We start from the raw sequence: 18,422 nt of genomic DNA on the forward strand, positions 1-18,422 counted from the left end.
TTTTCAAATTTGCTTGCCCCAAAATTATGCGGACATCATGCCCTTGCTACACCTGTCAAGTTGTGCGGGATCGGGTGGGACTCACACATCTTCACAACACTCACACCATGGTCATCATCACATTTCTAGGTCATGGTCCTCATTTTAATCATGCAGGCTGAATCCCATCGTGGCCGTGGGGTGGGTTACCACAAGATGATGGGGGCATCTCAGGTGCAACCATGCCCACAGGTAAGCTTTAGTCCAACCCGGACGTTTCTCCGCCCCGCTCCCTTTGATTCCCTCCCCCCGGTAGCCATCAGCTCTAATCCCGTACAACACTCTGGAAGGGGTCTCACTGGCTCCTCTGGCCTTCCTGGGTCGCCAAGGTCCTACCCGCCTTGGTCGCCCAACCAGACCCTCTCCCAGTTGCCTCCAGACACTGTCACCATTAGCCACCAGGTGGTGAATCTCCTTGAAGGGGGTCGCAATTCCCGCTCACCGTGAGCTTTAGCAATCCCTGTGGACAAGCACATCATCCCCACCCACAAAACCCACATGACTCCCCCACCCCATCGGCCTTACATGTGACACCTGCATTTCTAACACTTCGCCGACCATGACCTTCCCTGTTACCACACCATGTCCAATAAAAAATCAATGTGTGCACCATACATTTCACTTCTTAACTTAAAACAACTCACACAGCACTTCTCACCCGATCCACGCACCAGCCATTGGACAGCCACTCGTGCCCGCTTTGTTTCCAATTACCCACTGTCCCGATTGTCACTCTAAAACCCAGCAGAACTCACAAACCCTCACCTTCAGCGCATGGGGCAGGAGGCTGCCCGGGCCCAAGCTCCCGCACAGAAGCGGCCAATCTTCCCCTCACACGCTCTATCCAATCCGGACTATCCCGACCCATGTAAGAGCTCAATCGTTCACAATGGACGATCTGTGGGAGTGCGTGGCGGCCCATCTGGATTTTAAAAACTACATCGGTTACCTGTCGGAGTATCACACCGGGGCCCTTCCAGGGGGGGTGAGTTTCGGGCACACACCCTTCCTCCTCTGTGGCCGGAAGAGCCAAATGAGGTCTCCAGGGAGGAATCGGGGGGCGTGTGTCCGAGAGTCATACCTCAATTTAGCACGCGAGGAAGCCAAACCTATTCGCTCCCTCGCAAAGTCATGAGCTTTCTCTATGCTCTTACGCATTTTGGAAGCATAACCCTCCGCCGAGGTCCATGTTGGGGTTTCAGGTGTCACGCCCAGCCACAAATCAACAGGGACCCGCATCTCCCGACCAAACATCAGCAAGGCAGGGGTGCAGCGCGTGGCCTCATGCTGCGCAGTCCTGTATGCCATCAGGACAAAGGGGAGATGTTCGTCCCAGTCCTGCTGATTCTGGGAGGTAAAGAGAGCTAACTGGGTAAGCAGAGTTTTATTAAACCTCTCCACCATCCCATCCGACTGTGGCCTTAGAGGAGTGGTCCGAGTCTTGTGAATTTGGAGGAGCTCGCACACTGAACGTAGGAGTTCGGACTCGAAGTTCCGGCCCTGGTCTGTGTGCAGCTCCCTCGGAGTTCCAAAACGGGTGAAGAACCCCCCACTAGTGCTTGGGCAACCAGCCGTGCTTCCTGGTTGGGCAATGCATAGGCCTCCGGCCATCTTGTAAAGTAGTCCATTGCCACCAGAATATACTTGTTGCCTCGGTGGGTGGTGGGTAGGGGCCCGACCACATCAACCGCTACCCTCTCAAGTGGTGCTCCTACATTATAAATTTGGAGGGGGGCCTTACGTGCGCATGGTGGTGTTTTCTTCCCCCGGCAGAGGTCGCACCAACGTACCCATTTTTGGATGTCGCTGCCCGAGTTCACCCAATAGAATCCCTGCCTCAATTTCGCTAGTGTTTTGGTTACACCTAAGTGTCCCATCGTCCGTGTTCCATGTACAAGCCCCATCACCTGTTCTCTCAATTTCGAAGGTACCACCAACAACGAGGAAGCATTTCCACTCGTTGGTAATTCCCACTCCCGGTACAAAATGCCATCCTTCAGCTGGAGCATCTGCCATTGTGCCCAATACGCCTTCACCTGCGCCCCAAGCGAAGCAATTTCTTCCCACGCAGGCCGTTTTCCACCCTCTAGCCAATTACAGAGGTGGCCCAAAACAGGGTCCTCCTTCTGTTCCTTTTTCCAATCGACACTACCAAATTCAGGAGGTGGTTGTGGCAGAGTCCGACGGGTTACTCGGGCGGCACATAGGCATGCATCAATTTGTTCCTGCCCAATCAAATCCCTATTCTCTTGACGTTCACAAAATTTGCATTGGTGCTGCCAACAAGGTCGCCGAGAGAGAGCATCTGCGTTGGCATGTGTTTTGCCGGGCCGATGTTGCACAACAAAATTGTACTGCTGCAGTTTCTCAAGCCACCTTGCAATTTGGCCCTCCGGCTCCTTGAACCGAAGAAGCCATTGCAAGGAGGCATGATCAACCCGGATCACTAATTCCCTCCCGTACAGGTAAGGATGAAAGTGTCCAACTGCAGACAGCAAGGCCAATAATTCTTTGCGAGTGACGCAATAATTTCGCTCGGGCTTTGACAGAGCCCTACTATAATAGGCAATCACTCATTCGACACTTTGTTGGACTTGAGACAGGACCGCCCCCAATCCTCCCTGACTAGCATTCGTGTCAAGGATGAACTGGCCAGTCTCGGCCGGATACGCCAAAACTGGGGCTTCTATCAGACGTTGTTTTAGGTGATTGAATGCTTTGGTGCAGTTTTCTGACCACACAAATTTAGCTCCCTTCTCTGTCAATTGGTGCAATGGTCTTGCAATACTTGCAAAATTTTCCACAAATTTCCAATAGTAAGAACAGAGGCCCAAAAATCCTCTGACCTCTCTTACATTTCTGGGGGTGGGCCACTCTTTTACTGCCACTGCCTTCATTGGGTCTGTGGCCACACCGCTTTCATTCACCACGTGACCCAGATAAACGACCTCTTTCCTAAAAATTTCGCATTTCCCAGGGTTCAGTTTTAACCCGGCCCCCCTCAATCGCCTGAAAACCTCCACCAAATTTTTGGCAGCCTGCTCAAATGTGGGAGCATGGACAAGAACGTCATCTAAATAGATCAGGCATGTTTGCCATGGCAGCCCAATAAAAACGCGTTCCATCAGACGTTCAAATGTGGTGGGGGCATTGCACAATCCGAAAGGCATGACGACAAACTGCCAGAGGCCCTTCCCTGTGGTAAATGCTGTTTTCTCTCTCCCTTGCTTGTCCATTTCCACCTGCCAGTAGCCACTCTTCAAATCCAATGTAGTGAACCATTTTGAGCCGGAAATGGCATCGAGTGTATCATCAATACGTGGCAGGGGATACGAGTCTTTGAGCGTCACTTGATTGAGCTGGCGATAATCCACACAGAACCGAATGGTCCCGTCCTTCTTTCTCACCAACACAATGGGTGACACCCAAGGACTTACCGAGGGCTCAATAATTCCAGCCTCCTTCATCTTTTCCACCTGTTTTTCAGCCTCATCCCTCTTTGCAAGAGGTAGACGTCGTGCAGGCTGTCGAACAGGTCGAGCCTCGCCAGTGTCAATTTGGTGCCTGACTAGACTCGTGCGTCCAAAATCCTCGGGAGAGAGAGAGAATACATCCACATTAGCACCAACCAAATTGTGCAATGACCTTACCTGGTCCACTGTTAACCCCTGTTCTGCTCGGTTTACCATGTCCCTTACTCCCTCTGGCAAATTTGTTTTTCCAAAATTTTGCCACCGACTCCGGCTGACCTGGCGAGTCTGTGGTTCCGTCCCCTCCGGTGATCTCCACTACACTGCCACACTTTGCTATAACAGCTCCGCCCCTCACTGTGTGAGGGCTGTCAGACAGGTTGAGCAACCGAACCACTACCATGGGCTGATGTGTATCCACGAGTGTACGACCCACCATCAATCCTGCAGTTTCCCCCGAGCTCCACGGCTCCACCATCCCGAGCTGGCCCACGTGATTGGTCCTTGCCGATATCCGGGCCAACACCACGGTCTCAGACCTGGGGGCCACGGTCACGGTGCGCGACATCTCCAGTCGCGCCCCCTGCGCCTCCTCGACTTCCCCCGGTCCCTCCAACCGTAGCTTTTCAGTCCCTAGCCACATGTGACCCCGCCCCAGGTCTAGTTGGCAGTCATGTTCCACAAGGAAACTCAACCCCAGAAGGCATCGGTCACACACTTCTGCCACCCACACCACCGCATCGACCTCTAGGCTGCCGAACTCCATCCTCACAACCCCACGACCCATTATCGGCGTCGTTGCTCCCATAGCCAGTTGGAGACTGTGTCCTGCTAGTCTATTGATTTTGTCCCAACCTCCAACACTTTGGTCCAACACTAGCGGGCTAATAACGGTATCACTTGCACCCGTGTCCACCACTGCTTCACAAAACTCTCCCTCTATCTTCACCCTTACCCGCAAATTCCCCACACCAATTTTCCCACAATTCACGATTTTCACCAAGGGAGGGCACTTCGCCACAATCTCACCAGCCAAGCATGGCCCTGTATGCTCAGCCCGATCTAGTTTCCCCGACCCCCGAGAGTGATCTCTGGACTCGACCTAGGTAAGGGCACCTCGGATAGACCTGGCGGTTCAGCAGGAGGATTCATCCTCTCCGGGCTTGAAAGTCTATTGGAGGGTCTCTCCATCGCCGGGTACCGGCAATATCGTTGCATGTGTCCTCTTCGCCCGCACCGGAAACAACTCCCCATAAAAGGCCCCCGTGAGTATCGGTGAAATGTCTCTTCCGGTTCCGGACCCCCTCGGCCATAATCGAATTGCTCTATTGGCTGGGCTGGACCCCGCCGCTTTGGCGCACCAACTACCGGATTACCCTTTATCAAACTTGACAGTTTCTGGCAAATTTCCTGAAACATTTGGGTAATGCCAATTTCTCCCAGCCCCTCTCCTTGATCCTGAATCTCCGCCTGTCGGACCGTCACCGATGGCCTCTCGGGCACCCGACCCGGCCGCCTCCACGAGGCCAGCCTGGCTGCGCACTCAGCCGCTCGGTGAACGGTGGGTGGATCCTGTAGCTCCACTAGCGCTCGGACCTCAGGGTCCGGAAGAGCAGCTAAAAATTTCTATAGTGCCAGTCTGTCCCACGCCTCCACTGTAAGGTCCCGATACGTGATCCTGACTGATTGGTAAATGTCCTGTGCCAGCTCCTGCACTGTCTCACCCAGCTTTAATCTGCGGTGCTGGAGCTGGGCCCGCACCAGATCACAGTTTGCCGCGAACCCAAAGCGACGGCTCAACGCCTCGCAAATGTGGGAGCTGGTCAACATCCCCTCCGCGATCACGTTTAACACATCTGCGGCTGGTCCCCGCAACGTTGCCACCAAATTCCCTGTACGTTTCTGCTCATTCCACCCGTTTAGTCGGGAAATGCACTCAAATTGCGTCAGAAAGCTTCAACGCTCCCTGACCCGTCGAAATTTACCAGGGGGATCACTTTTATGGTGGCCCGCTTCTCAGTTTCTCCCTTGTCCGAATCCAGCCCAGGGATCAAACACCCTTGTGGCTGCGTATCCAATTTCGGAGCCCACTGTGGCCAAAGATGTTTTGTGGTGAGGGTCTCGTGGGTCAATTTTGCCTCCTGTTCCAAACGTTGAATGGACCGATTCACCTCTTCCCGCAGGATCTTCTGGGCCCGCACAACCTCCTCCAAGACTCCGTCGCGAGTTTGTAGCTGCTCCTCAACCAACCCGGACACTCTACTTACAAAAGACGGCTCTTCCAGGCCTTTATCCAAGACTTCATCTTGGCTCATAATTTTATCTTGTTCGTCCAAACGAGCCTCCAATCCTTTTACCTCCTCCGCCAAATTCATCCCTTGCTTCCTCAGCTCTCCCCACTCTTCAACTTGCAGCTGCATACGAGCATCCACACAGGCACAATGACGTTCCAGGCTTTCATCCACTTTATCAACCCGAATGTTCGTTGCATCAATTTTATCTACCAATTTTTTTCGTATATTTTCCCCCTCCAATGTAATTTCTACCTTTGTTTCCTCCAATCTATCCTCGAATTTACTTTGTATTTCCCCCAATTTAACATCCACACACTCCTGCATCTCAGTTTTCATTTTCTCCATCTTTTCCCCCAATTCATCCCTCATTAAATCAATCCGTGCACCCAACTGTACCCCCATTACCCCCAATTGATCTGTCATTTCTGCCCTCTGTGTCACGAATTGATTTTCCATTTGTACCGTCATGTCCCCTATTAAACGTTCCAACATTGTCTGGATCGACATCGCGCCGGTTTCCGGCACTGCCGGCCCCGCTACGGGCGATGAACCACGGTCCACGCTCGGAATGGGGGAGGTTCCAACCCTACCCCCATCTCTCCCTTCTTCCCCCGACTCGCTGCCAGACACGTGGCCTCCCTCCTCAAACATCTGCACATCCTCCATGGTGCAGAAGTCCCGTTTGCCGCCAATTAATTTAAATTTGAAAAATCCCGCCAAAATTTTCCCGCGCTCGCGCGCTTTTCTGTATTAATTTTATATTCCAATTCGTGGTGAGATTTTAATCTTGGTATATTCTCCCGATACCAAATATAATTTAGAGGGGTTCGAACATCCAACACCCTGACACCAATATTACGTCCACGGGACTTGAACAGTCCCGCCAACGTAGAATGAGCCGAAACGATGGAGGCGGTTTATTTATTTATAACCCAAACATGGCGGTTCTAATCGCTCTACCGCAAACGGGATGAGGAAGGTGGCACGAGTCGCTTTTCACTGAGTTGATGATGTTTATTTGTTTTTATTATTAACCAGAAATAACAAGACTCGGCAAGAAGAGGGATCCGGGGCGATTCGACGGGATGGTGTGGGATTGGGCGTGGGGAAAACACAGACAATTCCAATGAATATACAGATCTCAAACCCTCTAAGGCGCCAAGTACACACACACACACACACACACACACACACACACACACACACACACACACACACACACACACACACACACACACACACACACACACACACACACACACACAACGTAGCTATTTCTGGTGGTCAGGCTGGACCGTGGTGTGGACGCAACTGTTCCTGGATCGGCGTCGGACGAGCTGGCCTTGCTCTCGTCAGGGGGGCAGGAGAAACCGTGGTGCTGTCGACCTCCTGGTCTTGGCCCAAGTCCGCTCACAGCCGCCAGGGAACCAGTTCTGGCGCCAAATTGCGAGCAGGAGAGGGAGGCAGGTCCGCCCGCCGTTCGACCCCGTACTCCGAGTCAGCAGAACCCCAGAGCCAACCAAGGTGAGGCACGAGGCTCAGCAAGGCTCCAAGACACGATGAAGAACACGATCAAATCAGCACAACAACAAGCACGCTCTCCGCGCAACAGCCTCCACACCAAAAAAAACACGATCTTTTTGTCCCGATCTTCTTCCTCTTCCTTTTCGACCCCAAACAGAACCTTTTTATCCTCCCGTCCTCGTCACTTCCAATCGAGCCGTTTTATTGGCCCTGCGCCGTCGCCTTCCGCCAATCGTGATCACGGGGCGGAGCCATCCGCAGCACCGTCCTGTGACGTCACGGCCAGCCTCCAGGGACTACTAAAAGGGGTTTACGCAGACACACTTACCCTATCCCGTGTCTCTATCTCATTACGTGACAATTATCATTTCCCCCTTGAAGAAATGGACATTTACTAGACAACTTATCACCACTGAATTGCTACTTATTACATCGAGATCCTGGTACACTCAAACAGCATGGCATTCCTAATTAAACATCCTAATTACCCTTTGAATGCATACCCCCCCCCCTCAAACGTAACAATATATTCCCCCATCATGACTTGATCATAATTATGAAGTTTCATGTCGATTGATTAAGCGGTTCCAGAGAAAACATTATTTCATATTTTTCTTCAATCCAATATGGCTGCCAAACCACGTAATCTATTATAATATGGCTGCCAAACCACGTAATTATTCCTTAACAAACTTGTACACATGCCTTGGGAAACATTTGTGTGACGTTTTCCCTCGATCTGTCCAGCCGTTTTGGAGAAGATTTTTTATAGGTTTTGTGTAAATCCAATATGGCTGCCAAATCATGCGACTTGTGACGACATAAGTGAAACCGTTTTGTTCTTCATGAATAAGCAGTCATACCTGTAAAGTTTCGCCTCAATCTGTTCAGCCATTTCAGAGAAGAAGATTTTTGAGCATTTTTTTTTTAAAGAACAATATGGCTGCTGAATCATGTAACCGATGATGTCATCATATTTTTTGTGGACAATTTTATCCGAAGATGACCCTCAACAATTTTCATACTGATTCGATGTAGCGTTCTACATATGCAATTATGATGTCATAATGAAAGCACCTACAATGCCATTAACAAAAATCACTCATTCCCCTTGAGGAGGACTTGCCATGTGCCAAGATTCAATTTTTTCCTTGGTGCGGTTTCAGAGATACAGAGGTCCAAAGTTTTTCGGGTTTTCCAACATGGCTGCCACACTACGTGATCTATGATGTCCTCATCGTCGTCGTCATCATCATCATTGTTTTACAGCCGTTTCCATGCTTGCATGTGTAAGCCGTGGTTCACCCAATGGCTGCTTTCCAGAGAAGAAGAAATTGAGGGAACCTGAGTATAAAAGCCACCTTCCATGGTATACGCCACAGTAACCCAGACATCAGTGCGCTTACATGACCTGATGCCGTAACACCAGCGGTCGAGTGGCTTCATCGGTGACCCACCCCAGCCCACTTCAGGGCCACCCATCCATGCATGACATGGCACTAAAGCAGATGGGGTATTATTCACCTGCTGATAGAGCAGCCTCCCAGTACGCTACGACTGGGTTCGGGCTCCTGTACTATCAGGCGGTAAGTACCAACCTGTTTAGACACACACCCTGTAACCTCTGGACAATGCAGCAACACTGCCCAGTGTCACCACAGCAACAAACCCAGATGGGGAAGCAGAAAACTCATGTCCCCATTTTGCTAAAAGGCATATTTGAGGCATGTTTTTGTGGCCGGATGCCCTTCCTGACACCACCACAGTATCAGCTGTGGGCCTAACCTTTGTCTAAAGAGACATACCCTACAAGGCAGCAGGAGGATTTGCAATCAGTTTCCTTCTCCGAGGTGGACTGCCTACCAAGGCTAAAGAGCTCCACCTGCCCGAGTGGGGTTGGGTACCTCGACACCTCGAGGGTACCAACTTACTCCGAAATCCTCCAAAAATTTAGCCAGTGCCCTCAAGAGCACTGTTACTGTGGTGTACCACGAGGAGGTAGTCTGGAAGTCTTGGCAAGGGTAGAGGCTATGTACCGGAAGGAAGGACTTTACACACTCGAGCCTTCTTTTCGCTCACAGAGCTATCCTGCGGCCGGAGCTAAAAGCAAGCAATGGTAAACCACAACTCGCCTTACTACAGCACTAGACGTGTACACCTGCCCTGTGGGAAACCACCACATCACATCATAATTTTCATTAAAACATTCTAAATGTGTTGTCACTTCTCCAGTGAAAATTTTGTCTCAATTCGACAAGCGGTTGCGAAGAAAAACACAAACGTTCTGTGCGGACACACAGACAAAGAAACAAACAAACCAACAAATAAACAAACGGACCGAAATGCAATACCCTCTCCTTCAGCGAGAGTAACAAACGGAGTAAAAACTGAATACTCCCTTCCTTCGGCGCCCGGCGATGACATAATACTGTTGCGGGCCGGGTAATGGCGGCGAGCATGACCGCGAGGTGGAGCAGTAGGGTCGACTCCACCGAACACCCGGAATCTAGATCGTACCTTTCGGAAAACTCTGAGGCTACGGGTTCCTTACCTGACCATGAATCATCAATAATTCCACCACGTGGTACAGGGCTATTTGCCAATCTTCAAAATACCTAGAGATCCACGTGGCGAGTTACCGAGTATTCACACCCTCGACGGCACTCGTATGAGTCGAGCCGTTAGCGTGCCCGACCCGTGCGCAACCCGAGCGGATGGTTGCCGAAGTCCCGTCGGTCCAAATGTACATTTACAGCGGCAATAGCCTTTGTAATTCACCAACACGCGCCATGCTAAGCCAATGGAAGAAACACAGAACCAAGCTGATACATTTAACAAATGTATTTATTTATAATGGGGGAAAGGGGGGAGCACGCAAGAAGCAGAGTTATCCGACTCGAGAGATGCAAGTATGTACAGAAAAGAGCACTTAAACAATTCCTACGTAAAGACGGGCCCACACACAGACACACACCCAAAAGAAACGGACCCAAAATGGTCTTTATTATCCCTTCAGCTCGGAGGGAAGATGAGCTGAGGGACGAGAAAGTAGCAGGCTACCTGGCCGCGCAGCGTGGCTCGACGTCCGCACCTTCCCGGAGCACCAGTCGGCCAAGAAGGAACCAGGGCAGCCAGACGCGGACCACGCCAGCCACAAGACGAGCTGTGAACCAGAGCACGCCAGCGACGAGATGTCTTTCGCCCAGCCTCGAGAGATGCGTTTTGAACGGGCCCGAATTCTTCCTCTCCGAGCTCCAGCAGATCCTCACGCTCCAGCAGATTCTCACACTCCCGCCGATTCTGACACCCTCCGTTCATTTTTATCGCTCTCAGGCGCGGTTCGCTCTTGCGTGGCCCGTCCTCGGGCGCGGTTCGCTCAGGCGTGGCCCGTCCTGCAGTTGGTGGGACATGACGCATTCCCTTACTTGGCGCACTACCAAGCGAATCGGTTCATGACCATATTTGGGAATGGAATTCCGAACACGCGCGCATACCAGCGAGCGCGTGGAGAATGCCTGGGGCCGAGGGTTGTCGTTGTTGTAGTTGTAGATGTCATAGCCGTAGTTGTTGTGAGTGATGTAAAAACCCTAACTATCAAAATAACTCACAGCACATGTACATTTATTCACCCATTAAACAAGGGACGGGGACCCTAACTAAAACACATACTTACCGATGTAACTATTCTATAGGACCTGTATGTTGGGTGCTCATGGCTTCCAGATTCGCAACAATACATCACCTTGATATGGAATTGGGAATGAGCGGTGTGCAAGAAGTAACTTTATGCTTTTTACCAGTTCATCTATCTAGCTGTGATTAAATTATGAAGTTAGTTCACTGTTTACTTCACTTGCAGAGCTCAGCTATGCTACTGATGCAGTGTCCGCTTTAGATTGTGGCAGCAATTGACAAATTGGCCAAGGTAGGAAGCACATGTAATGGTTGAGTGTTTTGATGATACAATAAGATCATTAATGTGTTCATAAGTGAATGCCAGCAAAAGGAACGGCCAGCTCCCCTCCAAAGGATTGCTCCTCTTTGAGGAGATACATACATCCATACCCAGAGATACATACATCCAGACAGCAGTTTATGATGAATTCAGGAATCAATCTCAGATTGGACAGCTCAAAGGCAAATGAGCATGCTACCTCTGAGCCATCTCATCAGCCCTTCAAGATAATTATTATAATGACAAGGTCAGGTCAGGTCATGTGCAAGAGCATGCGCCAGAGCAGCGCGTCGCTGCTTCCACTTACCACCGCTACTCCAGGGGCCTCCACCTGGCCATCCCCCAGGCAGATGCCTGGCCCATCCCCATCTCCTTGAGATGCTGATCAACCTGCTGCAACCACGAGGCATGTGATCGGCCCATTGGCCTCCTCCACTTACGAGGCTCCCTTGCTGAGAGAATCTGGTGAGCAGGATCAGTGTCAGGAAAACGAGCCACATGTCCATACAGCCGCAGCTGACGCTCACGGACTATGCAGGTAACAAATCTCATCTGAGTCCTTCTCAGCAACCGCTCGTTGGACACAACATCTGCTAGCGATGGGCAAGGATTCTCCGAAGAGACCTGGTACAAAAGGAATTCAGTCTCCGTCTCAAATCCTTGGTCAGAGTCCAAGTCTCACATCCGTAGAGCAAGACTTGGAAGCACCAAGAACAGAAGACTCGGACTTTCGTGGTCCTGCACAGGTACCGACAGAACCACACCCCATGATCCAGTGAATCCATGACTCCCCAGGCCCGACCCAGACATCTATTGACCTCTGCGTCACACCCAGCAGAGACATGAATATCACTGCCAAGGTAAGTGAATCTCTCCATGACCTCAACATCCTCGCCACAACGAGGTACAGATTAGATAGCAGCATCTAAGATGTCATTGGAAGCCTAGATCTTAGTTTTGACCCAGGAAACCCATAATCCCAGTGGTTCCAACTCCTCATCCAGCACCTCTATCTATCCATCTATTGGAACCATACTCTGTGCAGAGTGTGGGTGCTGAATAAGCAGTGGACTTGGCTATTGGACACATTAAAGGACAGGTCGCCACTCTGACACAGGATCCCAGCAAGCTGGCACTCATTTTGCTGACCTCAGAAGGATGACAGGCAGAGTCAACCCCACCTGAAATTAATTCAACAGCAGAGTGGGATTTGAACTCAGGATCTGAGGATCCCAAGCCCACCACCCAAACCAATAAGCAAACACCAGGCATATTCAGCACCTCGATGGCCCCCAAAAGGATATCTACAGTCTCCGCAAAGATGACTGCATCATCTTAGAAATCAAGGTCAGAGATCTTGACATTCCCAAACAATGTACCGCAGCTTGATCTCTCCAACATCCTCCCCAGAATCCAGTCCATACAAGTGCTGAAAAGTGTGGGGGCCAGTACATACCCCAATGAACTCCATTAACAACTGGAAATAAGTCAGAGATGGTATTAACACATGTAACAGTACTCTCATTTCCAGAGTATAGTTCAGACATCAGATTGATCAGTTTTGGTGACACCCCACGCAGACTAAGAATCCTCCAGAGGGCATCCCGATTCACTGAATCAAGCATTTTGCAGAGATAAACATAGGCTGCAAGCAGCCCCTGACAAAACTGTCATGTGCGTTAGGTGAGGACCTGAAGAGCAAGGATACAGTCAATCGTTGACCTCTTTGGTGTAAAGCCTAACCGCCCTGAACGCTGATGCGCAAGCAGATGGTCGCGAACCCTATCAATAATTATCCGAGCAAGGTCCTTGCCCGGCACTGAGAGCATTGTCACCCCTCGGTAGTTGTTGCAGTCCTGGCGATCACCCTTTCCTTTCCTGAAAGGGACAACAAGGCCCCTCTTCCACTCTGTTGGGATGACACCTGTGTTCCAGGCAGAGCACAGAACTGCATGCAGTGACAGGAGTACAAAATTTCCACCAGCCTTGAGAAGTTCAGCATGGACGCCACTAATCCCATGAACTTTACCGCATTTCAACCAGTTCACCGCAACCCGTGTTTCCACAAATGAAGGTGGATCACAGTTGATTGGAGGGTCAGCAATAGGGATAGTAACACCCCTGACATCCAACGCAGCAGCTGATGGATCAGCCTGGTACAGCCGCTCAAAGTAACCGGCCCAACGGGCCTTCACTTCAGACTCCTCTGTCAAGAGCCCACTACCCTCTGCTCTAACTGCCGTACACCGAGGGACGGGCTTGGAGGAACGCAATGCGCAAATTCCCCTGTAAGCAGGATGAGAATCACTTATCAACCACAGGTGATGCTCTGCACCCTCACAGATTCCTCGCACATCGGCCTCCTTGTCCACCCATAGCACATCTTCTTCTTCTTCTTCTTCTTTCGGCTGCTCCCGTTCGGGGTCGCCACAGCGGATCATCCGTATGATCCGCATAGTGATTTGGCACATGTTTTACACCAGATGCCCTTCCTGACGAAACCCTGGTCGCCTCTTACGACACAGGGATATGGTACACCTATTTTAACCGGGGTATACACCGGCCCAGTACACTGGTACTCATTTCGCCGACCTCGGAAGGATGACAGGCTGAGTCAACCCCCTGGTATATTAATTCAGTGGCCCAACGGGGCTTGAACTCAGGACCTTTTGGATCCCAGGCCGTTGCCCTAACCACTGCGCCAACACCAGGCTTTCCACCCATAGCACATGTACAGTTTATACCTCAGCTCCCTGAACAGCTCAGCTCTGCCATTCAGCATGGCCCTGCGACTCTGGACAATGGTATCCAGTGTCCCTTCAGAGACAAAATTCTTCTTTGCCCAACTGTGAGTTCCAAGACATTCACCGGCAACATCAAGGATGGTGGTCTTGAAGGCACTCCACAACTGTTCAGGATTCCCCAAAGCACCCAGATCCCCCAAATCTCCACTGAGCCTGTTCGCAATCTCCTCAGCAACCCTCTCATCCTTGAGCTTGCCAACATCCAGCCTAGTCTGGGATGGTACCATTCTCCCGGATCTAAAGTGCAACTTCAGAGTTGCTACAACAAGCCGGTGGTCATTATTGAGGAACTGAGCACTCCGGTAGATGCTGCAGTTCTGGATCATCCTCCCACGCACATCAACGAGCACATGGTCAATCTCCTTTGCCACACCACCAGCATTGGAATACCAAGTCCAGCGATGAGCCTGTTGGCGCTGAAACCATGAACCAGCTGACCTCATTCCATGACTTCTTTCAAAGTCAAGGAACTTAGTGCCATTCTGGTTCACAGTTCCAGACCCATGGGAGACCAACACACGACTCATAACCAACCTATCAGTTCCAGTTGATGCATTGAAATCCTCCACAACGAGAAGAGTGTCTCACCTGTGGCACTGATCAAACACAGACTCGAGCGTGGCATAGAATGCGTCCCTCACGGTGAGATCACTCGCCTCAGTCGGAGCATATACAGAGACCAGGTAAATGACACCCAAGGAATGACGAATCCTTTGTCTCAGAATACACTCGTTGACGGGTGTTTCCTCAATTATCATTGGAGTCAGCTTATTGGACACAGCTACAGCAACTCCTTGGGCATGGTAACCATCAGAGTGACCATACCAATAGTAGGTGTAACCTCCCACCATGATCTCGCCACTATCCAGTCTGCAAACCTCAGAGAGTGCTGCAATACCGATGTTCAAGCGCTTGAGCTCAGATGATAACAGAGAAAGGTATCATCATCTCTTTCGGATAGGACATTCCAGGCACCCACCCAAAGGGACTGCTTTAGGTTAACCGAAGGAGACTGTCATCTGTTGGACGACACCTCAGCACCACCCTGACACACACTACCGCAACCTGACCCAGGAAGGTTACCCCATGGTTTTCCTCCTATCTTCAAAGAGTGGGGTCCCGAAGGTTTTGCCCCAATCCCGTCATCCAATGAGCTTTCCTGTGGGGGGCAGCTGCACAGGAGGTGCTCCCACGGAGTGGGTTTTCAGATTTATTTGTCCTTTTTGTACGTTTTGTGGAATGATGGGTTTTACGGTGGTCGGAGTGCAAATCCTGCGACCAACCTCCTCATAAAAAGTAACCCAACTGCAGGAGGACGTCTGCAGACATCGTTGGGCATAAGATATGGATGGCCGTTGGCTCACAAGGAGCTCCTCCACCCTTTGACAGGTTTTGTTTTTAAGTCCTGCTGGGTATCCATATTGTATACCATCCTCACCAGGAAACCTGGTGGGGGAGATGGTTTAGTCGCTGACAATAATGACAAGACAATAACATTTTGTAAACATAGGAGGAGAAATCTTTCGGTAATAATTATAAGAACTTGACATACCAGTCAAACCTTGAACTTTGCTTGGATTTTTCAGTCCAGGAATATTTATCTGAGGCCTTTGAATTGTTTTATTCATGGATGTTGGATAATTATTGGTGAAGTGTTTTACTTTCTTTTTTTTCTTTTTTTACGAGTTGTTATATCAGACATGTTTGTTTTCTCAGTGTGCTGCAGAACTGGTTACGCAGCAAGTTCAGACAAAGACAGGAGGGAGCTGCAGAAACTGAACCGGCAGAGACATATGACAAGGAGGTCATTCAGACACTGTCCTTGTATACAGCCCATGTCGATACAAGAAAGCGCCAGGGCGTGCCAGGTATGAGGGAAAGCTGTTCAGTGGTATGTCAATTCAGGTTCTAATGGTATTCAACTGTGGTTTGAAAGAGTAATGCTGTGTTTCTACCAAGACAACGTGTCATCAGATGCACTGACGATGCCATTACTGGTTATTGCTGAAACTTCATAACACATCTCAATGTGAAAATACGTTTTACCATGGGTCATTGGAAAAAAAAAATGACATTTTGCTGTAAAAATACAGAAAGGACGGATACCAACTGTATTGGGTCTAAAGCAGTGTTTCTCAACCTTTTTTGTCCCACGCCCCACTTTGATTTTCAAAAAATTTTTACGCCACACCATGATTGGAGGGAGACACCACAGTATATACTACATATGTATTCAAAAGGCAAAGCTATGAAAGCAATCATATATTGATTCATTAATTCTAAATCCTCAAACCCCACAAAAATATTGCCATGCCCCACCAGTGGGGCGTGTGCCCCACCTTGAGAAACACTGGTCTGAAGAAAGAAAAACGCATTGTGACTCTGGTCACTTGAGCGAGTGCTCTGTCCACTTCTCAAATGGAAGTTATTACCCCTGCCACCGAAGGTGAAGGAGGTTATGTTTTCACCCCTTTCTGTCTGTTTGCTGTTTCACTATGTACAGGATATCTCAAAAAGTTTTGGATGGATCCAGATGAAATTTTGTGGACAACAAGGACGAACTGATTTGATGGACCCCTCCATTGCCTAGCAACGGCCGAAAAACCTCTAAATGTGGCAGTGTTTTCACGAAAAAACAATCTGCAGCATTAACCCTTGAAGCTAGAATCATGAATTTTCTTGTGCTTAATCCTCAGGTCATTCCCCATCGAACGGGCCCATCGCTTCAGGTTCTATTGGGTAGGTGACTACCCATGTCCGCCTACCGGCTTGTCTGTCTGTCTGTCTGTCTGTCTGTCTGTCTGTCTGTCTGTCTGTTTGTCCCGAGCATAGCTCCGTGGGTTTTGATCCGATCCTGATAAAATTTTGGTGGGAGGTTTATATCACGATCTAGTTGTGTTTTCCTGAGAATGGGCGTGGTGCCTCATTATGGGCGGAGCCACGCCCCAAAAACGTGTTTTTGGGGGGTAGCCGGTTTCAATTTGCATCTTCTCCTAGGGGGTTAATCGAATCTGACAGGGGTTTCGGTATTTGGTTAGCCCAATGGCACCTGCATAGCCTGACGGAGCTCGATTTTTCATTTTCGTCCCAAGGTCACGAACTAAGAAAATTGCGTATTTTGACATAAAAATCCATCTTCTCTGAGGGGGTTTGTCGAATCTGGCAGGGGTTTCAGTATTTGGTTAGCCCAATGGCACCTGCATAGCCCCACGGAGCTCGATTTTTCATTTTCGTCCCAAGGTCAAGGTCACAAGGTCACGAACTTAGAAAATTGCGAATTTTGACATAAAAATCATACGACTGCCCAAACTTAGAAAGCTAGGATGACAATATTTTTCTGCATAATCCTGAGGTCATTCCCCACCTAAAGTCTTGAAACCATTTTGCTCTATCTCGAACACCTTGCCTGTGGCGCCCCCTTCAAGTTTGTTTTTACGCTGATTTCATCAAAGTCTGGATAATCCGAGGAGTGCGAAATGCCATATAGCCTATATGACGTTATATTGTTCCTGGAATGTTCCAGAGGAAGTTTTGCACCAAAGGTCATAATCCTTGACCTTTGACCTTTAAAGTTCACAAAGGTCAAATTTTCAAAGTTGTGGGAATCGAAATGGCTTTTCGACCTTCGACGAACTAACTCCAATAAGCTATAGCACGTATCCTGTTTCCTTATTTTAATGTCCACAACATTGTTTTGTGATCTTTAAAGGTTATGCAAAGGTCAAATTTTGAAAGTTGTTGAAAGAAACCGGGTTTTAGACATTTTGCAGCTAATAACCCGTCACTCGTACCACATCATGTTGATCATTTTTATAACTTGATCAAACATTATCACATTGTCTCATCCTTGACTTCTGAAACAATCTACATCGTCAAATACCGATCGTGAACCATCGTCGTCTTCAGACTTGTTGTTTGTTAACATTGTTCTTAACAAATGGGAACAGGAGCATTGTTAAGAACGGGAAGACAAGGGAATAGGACAGAGAGTTGAGGGGGGGAGGGGAGAGGGGACAGGGTTGGGAGAAGGGAGTTGAGGCTTTGGGGGGAGGATTGAGTATGCAGGGCAGGGTGGGGAGGTTGAAGACTTGTCGGGAGGGAATTTGAAGACAGGGTTGGGTGGGCATCTGAAGACAGGATGAGGAGGGTGTTTGAAGACTTGTGGTTGGGTTGGAGGTTGAGGACTTGGGAGGGTTTTTGAAAACATGGTGGAGAAGGGCATTTGCAGACAAGGCAGGAGGGCGTTTGAAGACTTGGGAAGTGGAGTTTGGGGGTTGAGGACTTGTGGTTGGGTTGATGACTTGTGGTTGATTTTGTGGGGGTTGAGGATTTGGGG

At 49.7% G+C, this 18,422-nt stretch overlaps 1 protein-coding gene across 6 annotated transcripts in view; it reads left to right on the forward strand.

Moving 5' to 3' along the window:
* MCM3AP (minichromosome maintenance complex component 3 associated protein) overlaps positions 1 to 18,422 on the forward strand; it is a 140,971-nt gene that overhangs the window by 91,135 nt on the left and 31,414 nt on the right. For all 6 annotated transcript variants that reach the window (XM_085869667.1, XM_085869666.1, XM_085869665.1 and 3 more), the window contains one exon: positions 15,803 to 15,954. In XM_085869667.1, the coding sequence (XP_085725793.1) occupies positions 15,803 to 15,954 (152 nt within the window). The remainder of the gene's footprint in view (positions 1 to 15,802; positions 15,955 to 18,422) is intronic.

Source organism: Eptatretus burgeri, chromosome 2 (assembly GCF_056783735.1).
Source record: "Eptatretus burgeri isolate ZD-2024b chromosome 2, Ebu_testis_v1, whole genome shotgun sequence".
Lineage (NCBI taxonomy): Eukaryota > Metazoa > Chordata > Myxini > Myxiniformes > Myxinidae > Eptatretus > Eptatretus burgeri.